General features: G+C 45.9%; 1 protein-coding gene across 1 annotated transcript in view; it reads left to right on the top strand.

Annotated features, from left to right (window-relative positions):
• The first annotated feature begins 588 nt into the window (after nt 1–588).
• The window catches only part of LOC137366191 (uncharacterized), a 179,288-nt gene continuing 160,148 nt past the window's right edge, over nt 589–19,728 (top strand). The window contains exon 1 of the mRNA XM_068028181.1: nt 589–858. Coding sequence (XP_067884282.1) covers nt 589–858 — 270 coding nt within the window. The remainder of the gene's footprint in view (nt 859–19,728) is intronic.

The raw sequence follows: 19,728 nt of genomic DNA, 5'->3' as shown, positions 1-19,728 counted from the left end.
TTTTTGTCCTGAGTGGTGAAATCTCTCCATCAATGGTGTTAAACTGACTGGTCAGTAATAGCAGGGTTTACTCCATCTCGCCTTTTTTAAACAGGGTGTAGCATTTACAACCCTCCAGTCCTCTGCCACGACTCTCATATCCAAGGATGATTGGAAGATTCTGGCCAGTGCTTCTGCTATTTCCACCATTCCTTCCTTCAGCAAACCTCATACATCCCATACGAACCGGGTAAACGTTCTCCTTTATAGCGGTACAAGAAGTGTTGGATTGAAAGGGGTTAACTGAACCGTTTTTTTCAAAGACTGTCATCAATGTCAGTCTCTGTGGACCCTAATTGTGTCACTGGAGGTTTTCACTCTTCTAATAATAAGGGCCTCCTTTCAATGTGTTATCCCATAGTGTCAGGGGGAGAATCACCCCCGGCACTAACAGGGATCAGCGGCTCCAGAGAGAGGGGGAGGATAGATCGGAATCTGAGACCAATAGATTGGAATGTTACAACAATGGGTCAAAATCTGAGACCGATAGATTGCAATGTTACAACAATGGATCAGAATCTGAGAACAATAGATTGGAATATTACAACAATGGGTCCGAATCTGAGAGCAATATATTGGAATATTACAACAATGGATCAGAATCTGAGAACAATAGATTGGAATATTACAACAATGATTCAGAATCTGAGAGCAATAGATTGGAATATTACAACAATGGGTCCTAATCTGAGAACAATAGATTGGAATGTTGTAACAGTGGGCAGGAGTGTCATCTGGCAATTTGACACTCTTTCTACATATTATGCTTGGCTCTCATTAGACTATCGGATCTACATTGCACTTCAGATTGCTCAATATATTTACAATCCACTCCTCGCTATTGTTGATGCTGCTGTTAAGTCTCTTTATCCAGCTATTAATTCTATAAACTATGTTTAACTGCATGACTGCTCTTGTCATTTTCTCTACCCTCTTTGCTGTTCTTGTTACACCTGGTCATTCTCTGATACTGGCTATAAACTCTGCAATGCATTGCTAATTTTATTACTGTTCATGTAATTTACTCTCCTTAAGGTGCTGCTGTTGGTGTTCCTGGAAAGTCCCTGTATACAGCTATTAGATCATCAAGCACCTTTTCACTGAATTACTATTCTTGTCATTTTAATCTTTGGAAGACTAAAGCCATTGTCTGCTGCCCCCATCACAAGCTCTGTTCTCCATCTACTGACTCCATCCACCTCGGTGCCATGCACCTGAGGCTGGAACAGACTGTACACAAACTCGGCGCTCGCTTTGACCCTGAGCTGAGATCCGGCACCATATGCTCTCCAATACCAATCTTGTCCACTACCAGCTCCGTAATATTGTCCTCTTACTCAGTCCATTAGCTGCATAAATCCAAACTCGACTATCCTGATATTATCCTGGTCAGCCTCCCAGTTATAACTTTTCATAGACAACAGCCCATCCAAACTCTGCTGCCTATGTCACACTGAATTCCATTCACTCCATCTCCCTTGTGCTCACTGATCTGATTTGTTCCATTCCTCTCTGCATTTCCCACATTTGTGCAAAGTGTTCCCCTTTAAGTATGTATCCATTTCCCTTTTTCAAATATTTTTTCCCTCTGCATTTCTTCCTGGCCGTGACTTTGGGCTCCATTGGGCCATTGGTGTCAGTGCGACAACCCTGGAAGCTCGACAATGGTGTGGGAAAAGCTGCCGACCACTTCCTCATGGAGTTGCGTGTTGGGAAGTGCATCTGACAGATTTGACATACATTTTAGAACCTTGGTCTGTGTATGTGCACTGACTGCCTGCGTTCAGCACTCTCAGCTGAACATACATTCAGCAGCACGAGGAACCACCTCCCACTTCAACCCCGAACGCCACAACACTACACAGTGAGATGAATACATCATTTTCTCCCTCAGCATGGAGAAGCAGGATGAAAGATCCCGTGGCTTTGTCAGGATAGCAGAATTCCTGATGGGGACCCCGCAGAGACACCTACACCATGTCAACGGGGAGCGGTACAGGAACTGAAAGAACTCTCACTCCATTAATGCAGTTTGTGTGTGAGCATGTCCAGTGCAGCATGTTGGTGAATGTCCACCAATCTGGTAACACCCACGTCATTCAGTAGCAGTCGGCCATTCCCAACACTTCGGTCGCTCATACAGAACCAGAATGTGGCTCCTCGGAGACAATGGGTATCACCTCGAAGCAAGGATCATGATTCTCCCCCGACAAACAACCACCTCTCGCTGACAGACAAACGACCAAATTAAAATAACCCATGTGTAACGTCAGCAATGGAGTCACCAGGAACATGGTGGAACAGACCATCTGTGTGATGAAGCAATGCTGCCAATGTCTGAACCGCTCGTGAGGAGCCCTCCAGTACACACTGGAGCAGGTGTCCATGTTCATGGTGTTCTGCTGCACCCTTCATATCATCACCATCATGAGGACACAGGCATTGGCATCAGGAATCCGGAGGCCACATCAGGAGGAGCAGGCACGAGCATATTTCCTGAATGCCTTCCACCTGGACAGGCTATCGGAGAGTCCCTGCCTTGATTCCAGTTCCCATAGGACAACCTCCCTTTACCACCATGGATTCCCCATTCTCCACCATTACACTCATCTGAGACGCCCCATCACAGTGTCCCCTTGGTCACCATCCTGCAATAAAATAACACCAAAAAAAACCTATTCATTAACATCTTTATCCAACAACACATCCAATTATTCAAACAAACCTGAAGTATTCACCTTTGTCTATTCCCTTAGTGGCTGTCTTGTGGGTTCCTCGGCTTGCCTCGTGCTCCTACACAGTGTTTCCCCAGTGACTGTTGCATGGCTGGTGGAAGGCTGTTGACTTTCACTGGGGGAGACTGCAGATGGCCTTACAGGACGTCCTCGAGCAGCTCTGGGCATTGAGTGCTCGGATTCGGACTGCACCACCTCGACATGGGCAGCAGCAGCCTGGGCTGGTTGATGAGTAACAGAAATGGCACTGGCGGAGTGACAGTGAAGGGAGAACGAATACTATCATCCTGAGAGAGGACAGCAGGTTCATGCTCCACGGAGACACTGTTACTGCCACGGGGCGACACCTCAACAATCCTAGTAATCTATTGGATCACAGATTGCTGGACTGCTGTGAGAGCCTGCAAACCCCTTTGAACACTGAGATCCACTGCCATGATGACAGCAGTCTGATCCTGCATGGCAGCAAGCATGGATCTCATGACCTCAGTCTGAGTTTCCACTGCATCACTGAGACGTTGGGTGTCTGCTGCCTGTGCTGTTAAGGAAGCGGAGAAAATGGTCACCAGGCACTGTCTGACGGCTGGGTCCGCTAGTGCTGTCACAGGGGAAAGAATGGGCTTCAAGCTCTGTGCAATGTCCTGTGCCATGTTGGAGCCGGACTCCTCCATGTTCCTTGACAGTGACAACAGACTGTCAGACAGGCCTGTCAATGGACAAAGTATCTCAGTTTACATACCCATCAACATTCTCCTGTATGCTGTTCCAGCACTGTTCACATCTGAGTCCTGTGTATTATTACACGTCTGTGACCTCGCCCTCCGGTGAGCTGACACATGAACTATCCTTCACCCCTGGCCTGGCTGCAGCTCACTCGTGCTCGGTGTCTCACCCCGTGCAGATTCCGACACTTTCCGAGCCTCTAAGGTCCACGCGGTGCAAGTATTTGAGCTGGTCGCCGTGAGTATCAGACCACGTGATGTGGCTTCACCTTCAGTGCTGTGTTGCTGCGATCTCTCTGTCTCCGGGAGCTGCTGTGACTGGGAAGCTGGCAGTTCTGGGTTAATATTGGTAAGTAAAAAATCAGGAAGGGAGGGTTGGGGTGCTGGATTGGGGGTGGGATGGAATGCAGGATGTCCATGGTCCCACCAATTGCAGCTTGTACATCATCCCAGACAGCAGGATGAGGGGGAGGTGGGAGTTGAGAAGGGACACAAGGCAGGAACATCAGGTCATTCTGAATGCCCAGCGTGATGCCGGATGCTACGGGCTCTGTCGCAGCCGGCCCCATGATGTGGTGAACCATCTTCTTCCTCAGGCTCAGGGGATGAAGGTAAGCCTGGCCCCTGCCAGTTCACTGCTGCTCCCTGTGATTATGGGCCACCTTGTCCTGTAAGAGAGAGGGAAGATTGTCAGTGATTGTTTTGCACTGTGTTTGGGTGATGTGACTGCCATAGCTGAATAGTTGGAGTTATATGGAGGCAGTGAGAGGTGGATGTGAGGCTAGTATCAGTGGAACGTGTGTGAGGGTGAGGTGGAGTATGTGAATGTTGAGTGTGAGTCCTGAGTGATAGGGACTGCTGATGGGTGAGTGTTGGGGTTGTGATACATTGAGCATTGTGAGAGGTTGGTGGTGTTGGTGGTCGGAGATGCCATGTGGAGAGGGGTTCACTGCCATTGACCACCCGTGTGAGGTCATTAAACTTCTTCTGGCACTGCTGTCATGTCCTCAGGGCCAGACTTCTTACATCGACCTCCCTGGCCACCTGCTCCCATTACCTTCGGAGGGTCTCCACCTCACCACACAGAAACATGGCCTCTCTCCTCCTGTCACCCTCCACGACTAAGGCCTCCAGCCTTCCGTCCGTGAACCACCCTCTCTATGTCCCGATATTCCATTTACCTTGTCTCCAATTGCAGCATTCACAGTTAGCAGCAGCAGCTGAAACATTAACTCTGTTTCTCTATACACAGATGCTGACAGATTAGCTGAATATTTCCAGCACTTTCTGTTCTAATCCCTAAGCTCGGGAATTCCCTCCCTAAACCCGAAATACAGTAAAGTTAATGAGTGACTGAATTTTAAGAGATCGAAGAGTTGATCTGGTTCCAAAATTTAGTTAAGTTTACATTTTGCATTTCCCTTAATTTTAATCTGAACTTGTCGTTTCTTTCACAGTCTGTTTGTGACAGCCGGACAGTTAATTGATGCTCATGGAAAACGAGGGTCAGTGTCAGCTTGGATAAAAAAGAACTGACTTAATGAAAGCAAACAGTGAGTTGTGGTAAATAGTTGCTTTTTCAGACTGGAGGAAGGTAGATAGTGGTGTTCGCCAAGGGTCACTGCTCGGACCACTTTTTTCTGATATGTATAAATAATTTGGATATTGGGATACAGAGCAAAATTCCGCAATTTGCTGATGATACCAAACTTGGAGGCAGGAAAGTCAGTGAGGTTGATACCAATCGATGTAACAGGACATAGATAGGCTAGCAGAATGGGCAGACAAGAGACAGATGGAACTCAATGCAGACAAGTGTAAGGTGATACATTTTATCAGAAGTAACAAGGAGAGGCAATATACACTTAATGGTACAGTTCTAAAGAGTGTGCAGGGACAGAGGAACATGGGGTTCGTGTACATAGATCCTTGAAGGTGACAGGACATATGGAAAGAGTCGTTACTAAAGAATATGGGATCTTGGGCTTCATAAATAGAGGTAGTGAGTACAGAAGAAGGAAAGTTATGCGGAAAATTTATAAGGCTCTGGTTAGGCCCCAACTGGAGTACTGCATCCAGTTCTGTTCACCGCACTTTAGGAAGGATGTAAGGGTCCTTGGCAGGGTGTACAGGAGATTTACCAGAATATTTCCAGGGCTGGAGGATTTTAGCTCCAAGGTTAGTCTGGAAAAGCTGGGATTGTTTTCCTTGGAGTCAAGGAGATTGAGGGGAGATTTGATAGAGGTATACAAGATGATGATATGTTTGGATAAGGTAGACAGGAAAAGATGTTACCATTAGTTAATGGCACATGGACTAGAGATAAGGTTGTGGGATACGCAATACAGGGGAATGTGAGGAACATCATTTCTATACAGCGAGTGGGAACAGCCTGAAAATCATTGCCTATGAGGGTGGTGGAAATATGGTGCCAGGAATATGGAGACAGAGCTCGGGAATCGGACTGACTGGATTTATCTAGGAAGAGCTGGCATGCATTCGATGGGCTGAATGGCCTCATTCTCTGCTGAAATGACTATGACTTTACGACTCTCTGACAGGTGAATACTATTACTACTGCTCTTCTATACTGGAAAAGTTTATATAAAAGCAAAATGCTGCGGATGCTGGAAATCTGAAACAAAAACAAGAGATGCTCGAACCACTCAGCAGGTCTGGCAGCATCTGTGGAAAGAGAAGCAGAGCTGATATGTTGGGTCACTGACCCTTCTTCAGAACTAGAAAATATTAGAAATGTCAAACGTTATAAGCAAGTGAGGTGGGGGTGGGGCAACAGATAACAAAGGGGAAGGTGTAGATTGGACAAGGCCACAAAGCAGACCAAAAAGTTTATAATGGGCTGGGCAGTATCACCCTGTTTAACCCCGTGATGTAAGTGAAATGTTTGATGCCCCAGAACGTGGTTAACAAATGTCCTTCACAAACAGAGTAAATCAGTTCAGCCCCACTCACACTTTCTGGAGTAATTCACAATGAGGAGTAGCTTCTCCTGGTTTTCTCGACATCGGACAGCAGCCAGGCTTTTCACTGTGCCCCCCACCTCCATGTGGAAAGTCTTGTCAGGGTTAGGTGAGATAAGACACGCTGCCTCGGCGACAGTTTTCTTCAATTGTGTAACTGCTTCCGTGCTCTCTTCAGTCCAACCAGGCTAAACCTGGTCATCATCACCATTAGGTAGTTCATAAAGAGGAGTCACAGTCTATGCAAATCGAGGGATGAGGGTCTGCTGACATCCCACCAGCCTGAGGATAGGACACAGGGCAGTCTTTGAGGTGGACAGGGGTAGATAATGGATGAGGGTCCACTGATACACCACCGGCCTGAGGATAGGACACTGGGCAGTCTTAGAGGTGGACAGGGGTAAATTCTGGATGAGGGTCAACTGATACCACACCAGGCTGAGGTTAGGACACAGGGCAGTCTTTGAGTTGGATGGGGGTAGACACTGGATGAGGGTCCACTGATACCAGACCAGCCTAAGGTTCGGACACAGGGCAGTCTTTGAGGTGGACAGGGTCGACACTGGATGGTCTCCACCTGATGTTAGTCTGGGCTGATGCTGGATGATCCAATCTGGACACCTAGAAAGGTGACACGATCTTGCACCAGGAGGGCCTTACATGGATGGTCTTTAAGTGCAGCTCCCAAAGTAACGGCAGTAGTTCCTATAAACGGGTTAAATGTGTGGACACGGTCTGTGGTGATGGGGAGGAGATCATCGACATATTGCGACAAGCACAGTGGTGCAGTGTTAGCACCGCAGCCTCACAGCTCCAGGAACCCAGGTTCGATTCTGGGTACTGCTTGTGCAGAGTTTGCAAGTTCTCCCTGTGACCACGTGGTTTTTCGTTGGGTGCTTCGGTTTCCTCCCACCGCCAAAGACTTGCAGGTGATAGATAAATTGACTATTGTAAATGGTCCCTAGTGTAGGTAGGTGATAGTGAATATGGGATTACTGCAGTGTTAGTATTGGAACATAGAACAGTACAGCACAGCACAGGCCCTTCGGCCCACGATGTTGTGCGGACCCTTTAACCTACTCTAAGATGAAACTACCTACATACCCTTCATTCTACTATCATCCATATACCTATCCAAGAGTCGCTTAAATGTCCCTGATATATCTGCTTCTACTATCACCGCTGGCAGTGCATTCCACGCTCCCACCACTCTCTGTGTGAAGAACGTCCCTCTGACATCTCCCCTAAACCTTCCTCCAATTACCTTAAAATTATGCCCCCTGGTGATAGCCCTTTACGCCCTGGGAAAAGTCTCTGGCTATCCATTCTATCTATGCCTCTCATTATCTTGTACACCTCTATCAAGTCACCTCTCATCCTTCTTCGCTCCAATGAGAAAAGCCCTAGCTCCCTCAACCTGTCTTCAAAAGACATGCCCTCCAGTCCAGGTAGTATCCTGGTAAATCCCCTCTGCACCCTATCTAAAGCTTCCACATCCTTCCTATAATGAGGCGACCAGAACTGAACACAATATTCCAAGTGGGTTGTTGGTCGGCACGGACTATGTGGGCCAAAGGGCCTGTTTCAGTGCTGTATCTAAAAACAAATAAAATCAGGAAGACTGTGAAAAGCTCATAAGATCCCCGGCCATACTGTTGTGGAAAATAGTGGGGTTATTGTGGAACCCCTTGTGACAGACATGTCCAGGTGTATCTCTGGTCCTCAGAACTGAATGTGAATTTGAATTGTTTCTCCATTTTTACTGGGATACTCCAATAACCATTAGAGATATCCAGGGTGGAGAAGACTGTCTTGCCGCTGGGAATCCGGGACAGTAGGGTAGGTGTCGCTCAGACAACTGGGTTCACACAGGGGTGACTGAGTTGAGTTTGTGGTGGTCAATAGTCAGTAACCAGCTAACGGCCAAATGGGGCAGTTAGAAGTGAATGTGTCTTTGTGAACTATACCCTGGTATAACAATGGTTGATGGTGTCTGTAATATATGATATAATCTCAGCTCGGCATGAATACTGCTTCATGGAGCAAGCAATGGTCAGTTAATTTCTTCGGGTCAGCTCATGTTTCCACAGTCATTTTTATGAGTTGTGAATACACTCAGCACTGACTCGAGAATCGCCTGTACCTCAGGGTCATCAGAGGTGTCTGGTTCCCACTCCTCTGAAAGTTTAATCATGAATATTGAAGGTACATTGGACACCAGAGTAAGGGTATGTTTTAATGTTCTACAATATACGAATATAGGGATAATAAATTACTGATTATAGCCTTTGAGCACACTACTGCCCAGAAGTCCCTGTCTATTATGCAGCATCATATCAAAGGGGGCAGGACTTTGACATGAACTCTGTTCCCTCTCCTGCACCACGAAGGGCCACAAGCAGTTTATTGAGGAGTAACAGTTCAAATACAGCACAACATCAGAATAGACACAGTGGACATACGGCCTGTGGCAGGTGAGAAAGGCTTTCTGGCTATGGATCAGATGTTAGAAGCTATTAGTAAAGACGTTATAGCAGGGTACGCAAAAAAATTCAAGGTGATCAGACAGAGTCAACATGCTTTTGTGAAACAGAAACCATGTTTTACAGATTTATTTGAGTTCTTTGAAGAAGTAACAGGTGCATTGGGTAAAGAGGAACTGGTGGATGTACGGTACTTCGATTTCCAGAAGGGATTTCATAATGTGCCACATCAAAGTTCATTGCGGAATATAAAAGCTCATGGTGTAGGGGCAACCTATTGGCATGGATAGAAGATTGGCTAGCTATCAGGAAACAGAGAGTAGGCTTAAATGGGTCATTTTCTGTTTGGCAAGATGTAACGAGTGATGTGTCACAGGGATCAGTGCTGGGGACTTAACTCTTCACAATTTATATAAATCACTTGGATGAAGTGACCAAAGATATGGTTGCTAAATTTGCTGATGACAGAAACGTCGGTCGTGAAGTAAGTTGTGACGAGGGCACAACTGGGCCACAAAGGGATGGATAGATTGAGTGAGTGGGTAAAGATCTGGTAAATGGAGTATAATGTGGGAAAAGGAAAAATTGTCGATTTTGGCAGGAAGATTAACAATTAAGCATATAATCGCAATGGTGAGAGATTGCAGAACTCTACGATCCAGGGGGAACTGGGAATCCATGTGCACGTATTGCAAAAGGTTAACATGTAGGTATTGCAAGTAATTAGGAAAACTAATAGAATTATATTATCTATTGCAGGAGGAATTGAATACAAATGTAGGGAGGTTATGTTTATACAGGGAATTGATGAGACCACATCTGGAATACTGTGTACATTATTGGTATCCTTATTTAAGGGCAGATGTACATGCATTCGAAGCGGTTCAGAGAAGGTTTACTAGACAAATGCCTGGAATGGGCGGGCTATATTATGAGGAAAGGCTGGACAGGCTAGTCTTATATCAGCTGGAATTTAGAAGAGTAAGAGGCGACTTGATTGAAACTTATAAGATTCTGAATGTGGGACAGAGCAAATAAGGGCGACAGAGAGAGAAAGAAGTAGAGAGAGAGAGAGGTCAATTCATCAACTGCTGAAACCCTCATCCATGCCTTTTTTATCTCGAGACTTGACTATTCTCACACACTCCTGGCTGGTCTCCCACATTCTACTCTCTGTAAAATTGTGATCATCCAAAACTGTGCTGCCATCTTCTAATTTACACCAAATTCTGTTCACCCAACATCCCTGTGCTCACTGACCGACATTGGCTCTTGGTCGAGTAACTCCTCAATTTTAATATTCTCACTCATGTGATCAAAGCTCTCCAAATCCTCACCCCTCTGATTACCACAATCCCCTGTCCATTTCCAATATTCTTGAAACTTGTTCATCTTAAACACTTTTCCTGATTCCGTTTTTAAAATGAGTTCCTTTCCCTCTCTCTCTCTCTTTGACCACACATTTCATCTCTCCAGCTCCACTGGTGCTGTGGAAGTTTGGATCCATAAAATGGTGTGATCTGCACTGCCAGTCACATCTAACACATTGTACAGGACACCCAGGCTGGCCTGGGTGCTAGCGTGGGTGTAACATGTGTGTGTCTGCAGCATGAGGAGGGGTCTGAATCTGGTGTCAAAAAGCCATTCCAGCAGCTTTGCTGTCTATCTTTGAAATTTGGTCTGTGCATGTCCACTGGCCGCCTTTATTGGTCACTCTCAGTTGAACAGACATTTAGCAACACGAGGAAACCCCTCTAGTGTTATTTAAAAGGACCAGGCATCCAATTTACAGGTGAGGGGCTTTTGACTTACTTCTGCTCTTGTAAAGTTAGTGGAGATGCTGTGGATGGTTTTCTGGAGGTTGTGTTGTGAGCTGTTGCAGACGTTCAGGCAGGACAGAGGATTTGGTGACCCAACTCTGGACGAGGTATGGAGACTGTATTTATTTTAATTGTTTATTTCTATTTTTTTTATTTATTTAGAGATACAGCACTGAAACAGGCCCTTTGGTCCACCGAGTCTGTGCCGAACATCAACCACCCATTTATACCAATCCTATACTAATTCCATATTCCTACCACATCCCCACCTGTCCCTATATTTCCCAACCACCTACCTATACTAGGTGCAATTTATAATGGCCAATTTACCTACCAACCTGCAAGTCTTTTGCCTTGTGGGAGGAAACCGGAGCACCCGGAGGAAACCCACGCAGACAACAGGGAGAACTTGTAAACACCACACAGGCAGTACCCAGAATTGAACCCGGGTCGCTGGAGCTGTGAGGCTGCAGTGCCACCTCGCTAATGTTTACTCCTGGTTCCCACACACCTGCCAATAGCACTAACAAATCACCCTGCAAGGAAATTAATCCAGCTCTGTTCAGGTGCAACCGTCCGGCCTGTACAGATCCCACATTCTCCAGAACTGGTCCCAGTGTCCAGGAATCTAAAACTCACCGTTTCTGCAGCATCCTTCCAGCCACACATCCATCTGCACTATCCTCCTATTTCTATACTCACTCGCACGGGGTACTGGGAGTAATCCGGAGATTACTACTTTGAGATGGCTAACTTCTTTCCCAGCGCCCGGAATTCCGACTGCAGGACCACCTCCCTCTTTCTGCCTCGCTCATTCGTACCGATGTGGACCACGACTGCTGGCTGTTCGCCCCCACATTCAGGATGCTCTGCAGCCGGTCAGTGATATCCTTGACCCTGACACCAGGGAGGAAACACACCATGCTGGATACATGTCTGCGGCCTCAGAAACGCTCGTCTGTTCCCATGACAATCAAATCTCCTGTCACTGTCAACATTCTAGTCTTCCCTGTACCGCCCCCCCCCCCACCCCCCGTACAGCTGAGACAGCCCTGGGACCATTGGCCTTGTCTGTGGCTGCAGTCCCCAGATGAACCATCAGTTTCCTCAGTATTGAATACTGGTTGGAGAGTGAGATGCACTCTGGGGTCTCCTGTGCTACCTGCCTGATTCTTCATGACTGTCTGGTGATCACCCATTCCCTCTCTCCCTGCATACCCTTAATCTGTGGGGTGACCACATCTATAAACGTGCACTCCACAAATCACTCAACCTCAAGTTTACACCACAGAGGCATCCATGGTCCCACGATCTGCAGCTTGTACATCATCCCAGACAGCAGGATGAGCGGGAGGAGAGAGTTAAGAAGGGGCATAAGGCAGGAACATAACGTCATCCTGAATGCTCTCGGTGATGCCGGATGCTACGGGCTCTGTCACAGCCGTTCCCATGAGGTGGGTTACGAGATCCTCCCTCAGGATCAGGAGATGAAGGTATGCCTGGATCCCGAAGGTTCACTGCTGCTCGCTGTGATTATGGGTCACCTTGTCCTGTAAGAGAGAGGGTAGAATGTTAGTGATTGTGTTGCACTGTGTCTGGGTGATGTGCCTGCCATAGCTGAAGGCAGTGAGAGGTGGATGTGGGGCTGATATCAGTGGAAGATATGTAAGGGTGATGTGGAGTTTGTGAATGATATGTGTGAGTCCTGAGTATGAGGGACTGCTGATGGGTGAGTGATGGGGGTGTGGTACATTGAACAGTGTGAGAGGTTGGTGAAGTTGGGGGTAGAAGATGCCATGTGGAGATGAATTCACTTACATTGACCACCCGTGTGAGCTCATTAAACTTCTTCTGCCCCTGCTGCCAGGTCCACGGGGCCAGGCTTCTTGCATTGACCTCCCTGGCCACCTGCTCCCATTCCCTTCGGAGTGCATTTCTTGAGGGTCTCCACCCCACCCCACAGAAACATGGCCTGTGTCCTCCTGTCACTCCCCATGACTAAGGCCTCCAGCAGCACATCTGTGAATCGCAGAGCCCTCTTTCTGTCCTAGTATTCCATCTACCTTTTCTCCAATTTCAGCATTCACAGTCAGCAGCAGCAGCCTCCTGTGATTCAGTACATCTTCCCTTTAAGAGGGACAGACTGCTTTAAGGGCAGAATGCTGGCTGAAATACGTGCTAGTCCCAGACACAGTTAAGTCTCCTGTTCAGCTTGCAGACAGACAGCAGCGCGGGTCACCCTGAGCGGCCCCTAGAATTCATGGAAATGAAATGTGGAGGCCGCAGAAATTTTGTGTTACCTGCCTCAACTGGCAGATCATGACCCCTCTGCCCCAAAAGCGATGCAAACCCAGTTTTCTCTCTCTTTCTATTTTCCTTTCCCTCTTTTCCCCTTTCTCACTCTCTCCCTTCGCTCTATGTCTCCTGCTCATTGAATTAGAGACAGATGCAGCACTGAAGGAGGCTATTCGGCCCTTTGTGTTAGTGCTGTCTTTTTGAAAGGGCTGTTTAATTATTACCACGCTCCTCCTTTATCCCCAGTCTATTTTTTTCGCCTTTTCCAGTTTTTTTTCATTCCCTTTTGAAATATATTATTGAATCTGCTTCCATGATGTTTTCAGGTAGTGAATTCCAGATCCCAACAACTCGCTGTGAAGTAAAATTCTCCTCATTTCACCTCTGGTTCTTTGTCAATTACCTTCAATCTGTGTCTTCTTAATACTGAACTTTCTGACACTGGAAACAGTTTCACATTAATTACCCTATCAAAACTCTTCATGATTTTGAATTCTATATTAAATCTCCTCTTTCCCTTCACTGCTCTAAAGAGAACAATCCCAGCTTTTCCAATCTCTCTGTGCAACTGAATTCCCAGATCCCTGGTACTATATGATTAAAATTCTGCTGTTCCATGTGTCATGTACTGGGATGTGCTGTAGTGTTTTATATAGATTTAGCATAACCTCCCAGTTTTGTTTTCTATGCCTCTATTTATAAAGCCCAGGATCTCATATGCTTTATTACCTGCATTGTTAACTTGTCCTGTGACCTTCAACGATTTACACATAAACTCCCCAGGTCTCTCTGTTCTTGCACCCCCTTTACAGTGTAACATGTAGCTTGTGTTTTTTCTCCACATACATACTTCTAAAATGTATTACCACACATCTCTGCGGTGACAATTCAAATTTCAGAAGATTGAAGAAATTGTTCTCAGTCACTGCTCCAAACTTCATTCCCTAGCCACAGACTCCATCCCTCTCCCTGGCAACTATGTGAGACTAAACCAGACTGTTCACACCTTGGTGTCATATTTGACCCCGAGGCGAACTTCTGACCACATATACACACCTTCACTAAAACTGCCTATCTGCACCTAGAAAATCATAGAAAAATCATAGAATGTTTACAACACAGAAAGTGGCCACTTGGCCCATTGTTTCTCTGCTGTCCAAAAAACGACCTTCCCAGCCGAATCCCACCTTCCAGCATTTGGTCCCGAGCTCTGCAGATTAAATCAATTGAGGTGTAGCAAGGTACATTTAAAATGAGATGAGATTTTCAGCCTCTTCTACCCTTTCAGAAAGTGAGTTCCAGACCCCCACCCCACCACACTCTAGGTGATTCTGTTCCTCATCTCCCCTCTAATTTTTGTACCAATCATTTAAATCCATGGCCTCTGGTCACCGATCTCGCTGCTGAGGTGAATAGACCCTTCACCTCCACTCTATCCAGGGCCCTCAACGTTTTGTACGTTTCAATCAGATTTCCCCTCAGCCTCATCTGTTCCAAGGAGAACAACACCAGCCTATCCAACCTTTCCTCATAGTTGCATTTTCCCAGTCCCGGCAACATGTTTGTGAATCTCCTCTGTCCCCTCTCTCGTGCAATTACGTCCTTTCTGTAATGAGGTGACCAGAACTGCACACAGTACTCAAGTTGTGGCCTAGCCAATGATTTATGTAGTTCCAGCATAACCCTGCTCTTATATTCTATACCTCGGCTAATAAGGGAAAGGATTCCATATGCCTTCTTAACCACCTTATCGACCTGTCCTGCTACCTTCAGCTATCTGTGGGCATTCACTCAAAGGTCTGCCACTTTCGCTACAATTCTCAGTATTCTCCCATTAATCGTGCATTCCTTTGCCTTATTTGACCTCCCCAAATGCATGATATCGCACTTATCTAGCCTGAATTCAATTTGCCACTTCTCTGCCCATCTGACCAGTCCATCAATATCTTCCTGCAGTGTACAGCTATCCTCCTTGCTATCTACCACACGGCCAATCATTGTGTCGTCTGCAAACTTCTTGCTTATGCCCCTACATTTACTTTCAAATTGTTAATGTATGCGACATAAAGCAGGGGTCCCAGTACTGAGCCCTGTGGAATTTGTTTTTTCATTCATTCGTGGGATTTGCGTGTCACTGTCTGGGCCTGCATTTATTGCTCATCCCTTATTGCCCTTGAACTGAGTGGCTTGTGAGGCCATTTAAGAGTCCTTCACATTGTTATGGGTCTGAGGTCACATGTGGCCAGACCAGGTAAGGACAGCAGATCTCCTTCCCTCAAGGGCATTACTGAACCAGGTGGGCTTTTCAAACAATCGACAAAGGTTCATGGTCACCATTAGAGTCGCTGTTTAATTCCAGAACTATTAATTGCTTTCAAATTTCATTATGTGTCATGGTGGGATTCGAATCCATGTCCCCAGAGTGTTAACCTGGGTTTGCTGGATTTACAAGTGCAGTGACATTGCCCTACACCACTGCCTTCCCTAAATGCTGCTGGAAACATCCCTCCAGTCGCTAAAACGCCTGTCAACAATTACTCTTTCTTCCGTGCCACTGAGCTAATTTTGCATCCACCTTGCTGCATTTCCCTGGATCCCCTGGGATTTTATTTTTAACAAGTCTGCTATGTGGGCCCTTGCCAAAAGCATTGCTAAAATGCAAGCAGACCGCAACCACTACATTATCATCCTTGTTACTTCATCAAAAAATCATGCAAGTTAGTCAGACACGATCTTACCTTAACAATTCCATGCAGACTATCCTTAATTAATCCATGTCTTTCGAATTGACAGTTTATCCTGTCTCTCAGAATAGATTCCAATAATCTTCCCACTCTGACGTTAGACTGACTGGCCTGTAATTATTCGGTCTATCCTTCGCTCCCTTTTTAAACAGTGGTACAATGTTAGCAGTTCTCCAATCCTCCAGCACTACACCTCTATACAGTGAGGACTGGAATATCATGGACATACCTTTGGCTATTTCGTCTGTTGCTTCTTTTAACAACCTGGGGTACATTTCATCGCGCCATGGTGATTTATCAACTTTCAATGATGCTAAATCCATTAATACGTCCTCTCTGCCGATGTTTATCAAATCCAATAATTCACACTCGTCCTCCTTAACTAAAATATCTGCATCGTTACCCTCTTTTGTGAAGACTGTCACAAAGTATTCATTAAGAACCATATCAGTAACTACTTTCTCTACACAAAGGTTACCTTTTCGGTCATTAATGGGCTCTACTCTCTCTTTAGTAGTCCTCTTAGCCTTTATGTGTAGAAAGAAAAAACATACATGGGTTCACCTTGATTTTGCTTGCCAATATTTTTTTCTGATCTGTCCTTGATGTGGTAAATTACTTTTTGATATTCGCCTTCCACTTTCTATACTCCTCTTGGTTTTGTGTTGTATTGAGTTCTCGGTGTGGGACATAAGCTTGCCTTTCCTGCTGCATCTTACCCTGGAAGCTCCTTGACATCCATGGAGCTGAGGCATGAGACAGACTTGATTTATCTACAAAGCGCTGGCACAGACTCGATGAGTTGAAATGTCCCATTCTGCGCCAGAATTGCCTATGCCTCTATGACATGGGTATTCTATTACAACAACTTTCCTATACTGGGAAAGTTTATAATGGACTGGGCAGTATCACCCAGTTGAACCCCGTGACGTAAGTGAAATGTTTGATGCCCCAGACCCTGGTAAACAAATTTCCTTCACAAACAGAGTAAATCAGTTCGGTCCCACTCACAATTCTGGAGTCAATCACAATGGGGAGTGGTTTCTCCTGGTTTTCTCTACATAGGACAGCAGCCAGGCTTTTCACTGTGTCCCCCACCTCCACGTGGAAAGTCTTGTCAGGGTTAGGTGAGATAAGGCACGTTGCCTGGGCGCCAGCTTTCTTCAATTGTGTTACTGCTTCCGTGCTCACTTCAGTCCAACCGGGTTAAACCTGGTCATCATCAACATTAGGTAGTTCATAAAGAGGAGTCACAGTCTCTGCAAATCGTGGGATGAGGGTCTGCTGATATCCCACCAGACGGAGGATAGGACACAGGGCAGTATTTGAGGTGGACAGGGGTACACACTGGATGAGGGTCCACTGATACACCACCAGACTGAGGATAGGACACTGGGCAGTCTTTGAGGTAGCCAGGGGTAGACCCTAGATGAGGGTCCACTGATACTCCACCAGCCTGTGGATAGGACACAGGGCAGTCTTTGAGCTGGACAGGGGTAGAGACTGGATGAGGGTCCACTAATACCCCACCAGCCTGAGGATAGGACACAGGGCGGTCTTTGAGCTGAACAGGGGTAGAGACTGGATGAGGGTCCACTGATATCACACCAGCCTGAGGATAGGACACAAGACAGTCTTTGAGGTGGACAGGTGTGGACACTGGATGAGCGGTCACTTATACCCCACCAGCCTGAGGATAGGACACAAGGCATTCTTTAAGGTGGACAGGGGTAGACACTGGATGAGGGTCCACTGATACCCCACCAGCCTGAGGATAGGACACAGGGCAGTCTTTGAGCTGTACAGGGGTAGACACTGGATGAGGGTCCACTGACACCTCACCAGCCTGAGGATAGGACACAGAGCAGTCTTTGAGGTGGACAGGGGTAGACACTGGATGGTCTCGATCTGATGTTGGTCTGGGCTGATGCTGGATGATCCAATCTGGACATCTAGAATGGTGAGACGATGTTACACCAGCTGGGCCTTATGTGGATGGTCTTTTACTCCAGCTCCCAAAGTAACTGCAGTAGTTCTTGTAAAAGGCTTAAATGTGTAGACACGGTCTGTGGTGATGAAGAGATCATCGATATATTGCAGCGAGCAGGAAGACTGTGAAAGTCTCATAAGGGCCCCGGCCATATGTTTGTGGAAAATAGTGGGGTTATTGTGGAACCCCTTGTGACAGACATATCCAGGGGTATCTCTGATCCTCAGAAGTTGAATGTCAATTTAAATTGTTCCTCTAGTTTTTCTGGGATACTCCAATAATCATTAGAGATATCCAGGGTGGAGAAGAGAGCCCTGCCGCTGGGAATCGGGAAGAGTAGAGTGGGTGTCTTTCAGACAACCGGGTTCACACAGGGGTGACTGAGTTGAGTTTGTGATGGTCAATAGTCAGTCACCAGCTGCTATTCGGTTTTCTAACCCGCCAAATGGGACAGTTAGTAGTGAATGTGTCTTTGTGAACGACACCCTGGTACAACAATGACCTGATGGTGTCTTGAATATATGATATAATCTCAGCTCGGTAAGAATTCTGTTTCATGGAACATGCAATGCTCAGTTAATTTCTTCAGGGCTGCTCATGTTTTCACAGTCAACTGTATGGGTTGTGAATACAGTCAGCCCTGACTGGAGAATCGCCTGTACCTCAGGGTCATCAGAGGTGGCTGGTTTACACTCCTCTGATATTTTAATCATGAATATTGGAGTTGCACTTGACACCAGAGTAGGGGTATGGTTTACTGTTCTTCAATATACAAATATAGAGATAATCAATTTCAGCTGATAACCGATGAGCACATTACTGCCCAGTAGTCCATGTCAATTATGCAGGATCATAGATAAGGGAGGCAGGGCTTTGACATGAAGTCTGTTCCCTCACCTACACCACTGTAAGATCTGATCTAGGGTCACTGATTAACTAAATTGAGATCTACGGGTAACCAGCAGTTTATTGAGGAGTGATCGTTCAAATACAGCACAACATCAGAATAGACATTGTCGACATATGACCTGTGACATGCGAGAATGCGTTCTGGCTATGTATCAGATGTTCGAAGCTATTATTAAGGATGTTAGAGCAGGGCACCTAGAAAATTGAAGGTGATCAGGTAGATTCAACATGGTTTTGTGAAAGGGACGTCATGTTTAACCAATTTATTGGAGTTCTTTGAAGAAGTAAAGGGGAGCCGGTGGATGTACTGTATTTAGATTTCCAGAATGCATTTGCTAAGGTGCCACATCAAATGTTATTTCGGAAAATAAAAGAACTGATGTTGTAGTGGGTAACATTTCGGCATGGATAGAAGATTTGCTACCTAACAGGTAACAGAGAGTCGGAAAAAATGGGTCATTTTCTGTTTGCTCAGATGTAACGAGTGGTGTGCCACAGGGATCAGAGATGGGGACCTAACATTTTGCAATTTAACTAAATGACTTGGATGAAGGGTCCGAAGGTATGGATGCTAAATTTGCTGATGACACAAAGACAGTTCGGAAAGTAAGTTGTGAAGAGGATGTAAGTGGTCTACAAAGGAATATAGATAGGTTGAGTAAGTTGACAAAGATCTGGAAAATGTAGTATAATGTGGAAAAATGTGGAATTGACCATTTTGGCAGGTAGAATAAAAAAAGAAGCATATTATCTGAATGGTGAGAGATTGCAGAGCTGGAAGATGCAGAGGAACTGGGTGTCATAATGCATGAAGTGTATAAGGTTATTATGCAGGTTTAATACGTAATTAGGAAACTAATCGAGTGTTACCATGTATTGCAGGAGGAATTGAATACAAAAGTAGCCAGGTTATGTTTCACTTGTACAGGACACTTATGAGACCACATCTGGAGTGTTGTGTACAGTACTGGGCTCCTTATTTAAGGAAAGATATAAATGTGTCGGAAGCA

This window comes from Heterodontus francisci, unplaced genomic scaffold (assembly GCF_036365525.1).
Source record: "Heterodontus francisci isolate sHetFra1 unplaced genomic scaffold, sHetFra1.hap1 HAP1_SCAFFOLD_319, whole genome shotgun sequence".
Classification (NCBI taxonomy): Eukaryota; Metazoa; Chordata; class Chondrichthyes; order Heterodontiformes; family Heterodontidae; genus Heterodontus; species Heterodontus francisci.
The sequence above is the reverse complement of the archived record's forward strand: the minus strand, read 5'-3'. Positions and strand labels throughout refer to the sequence as shown.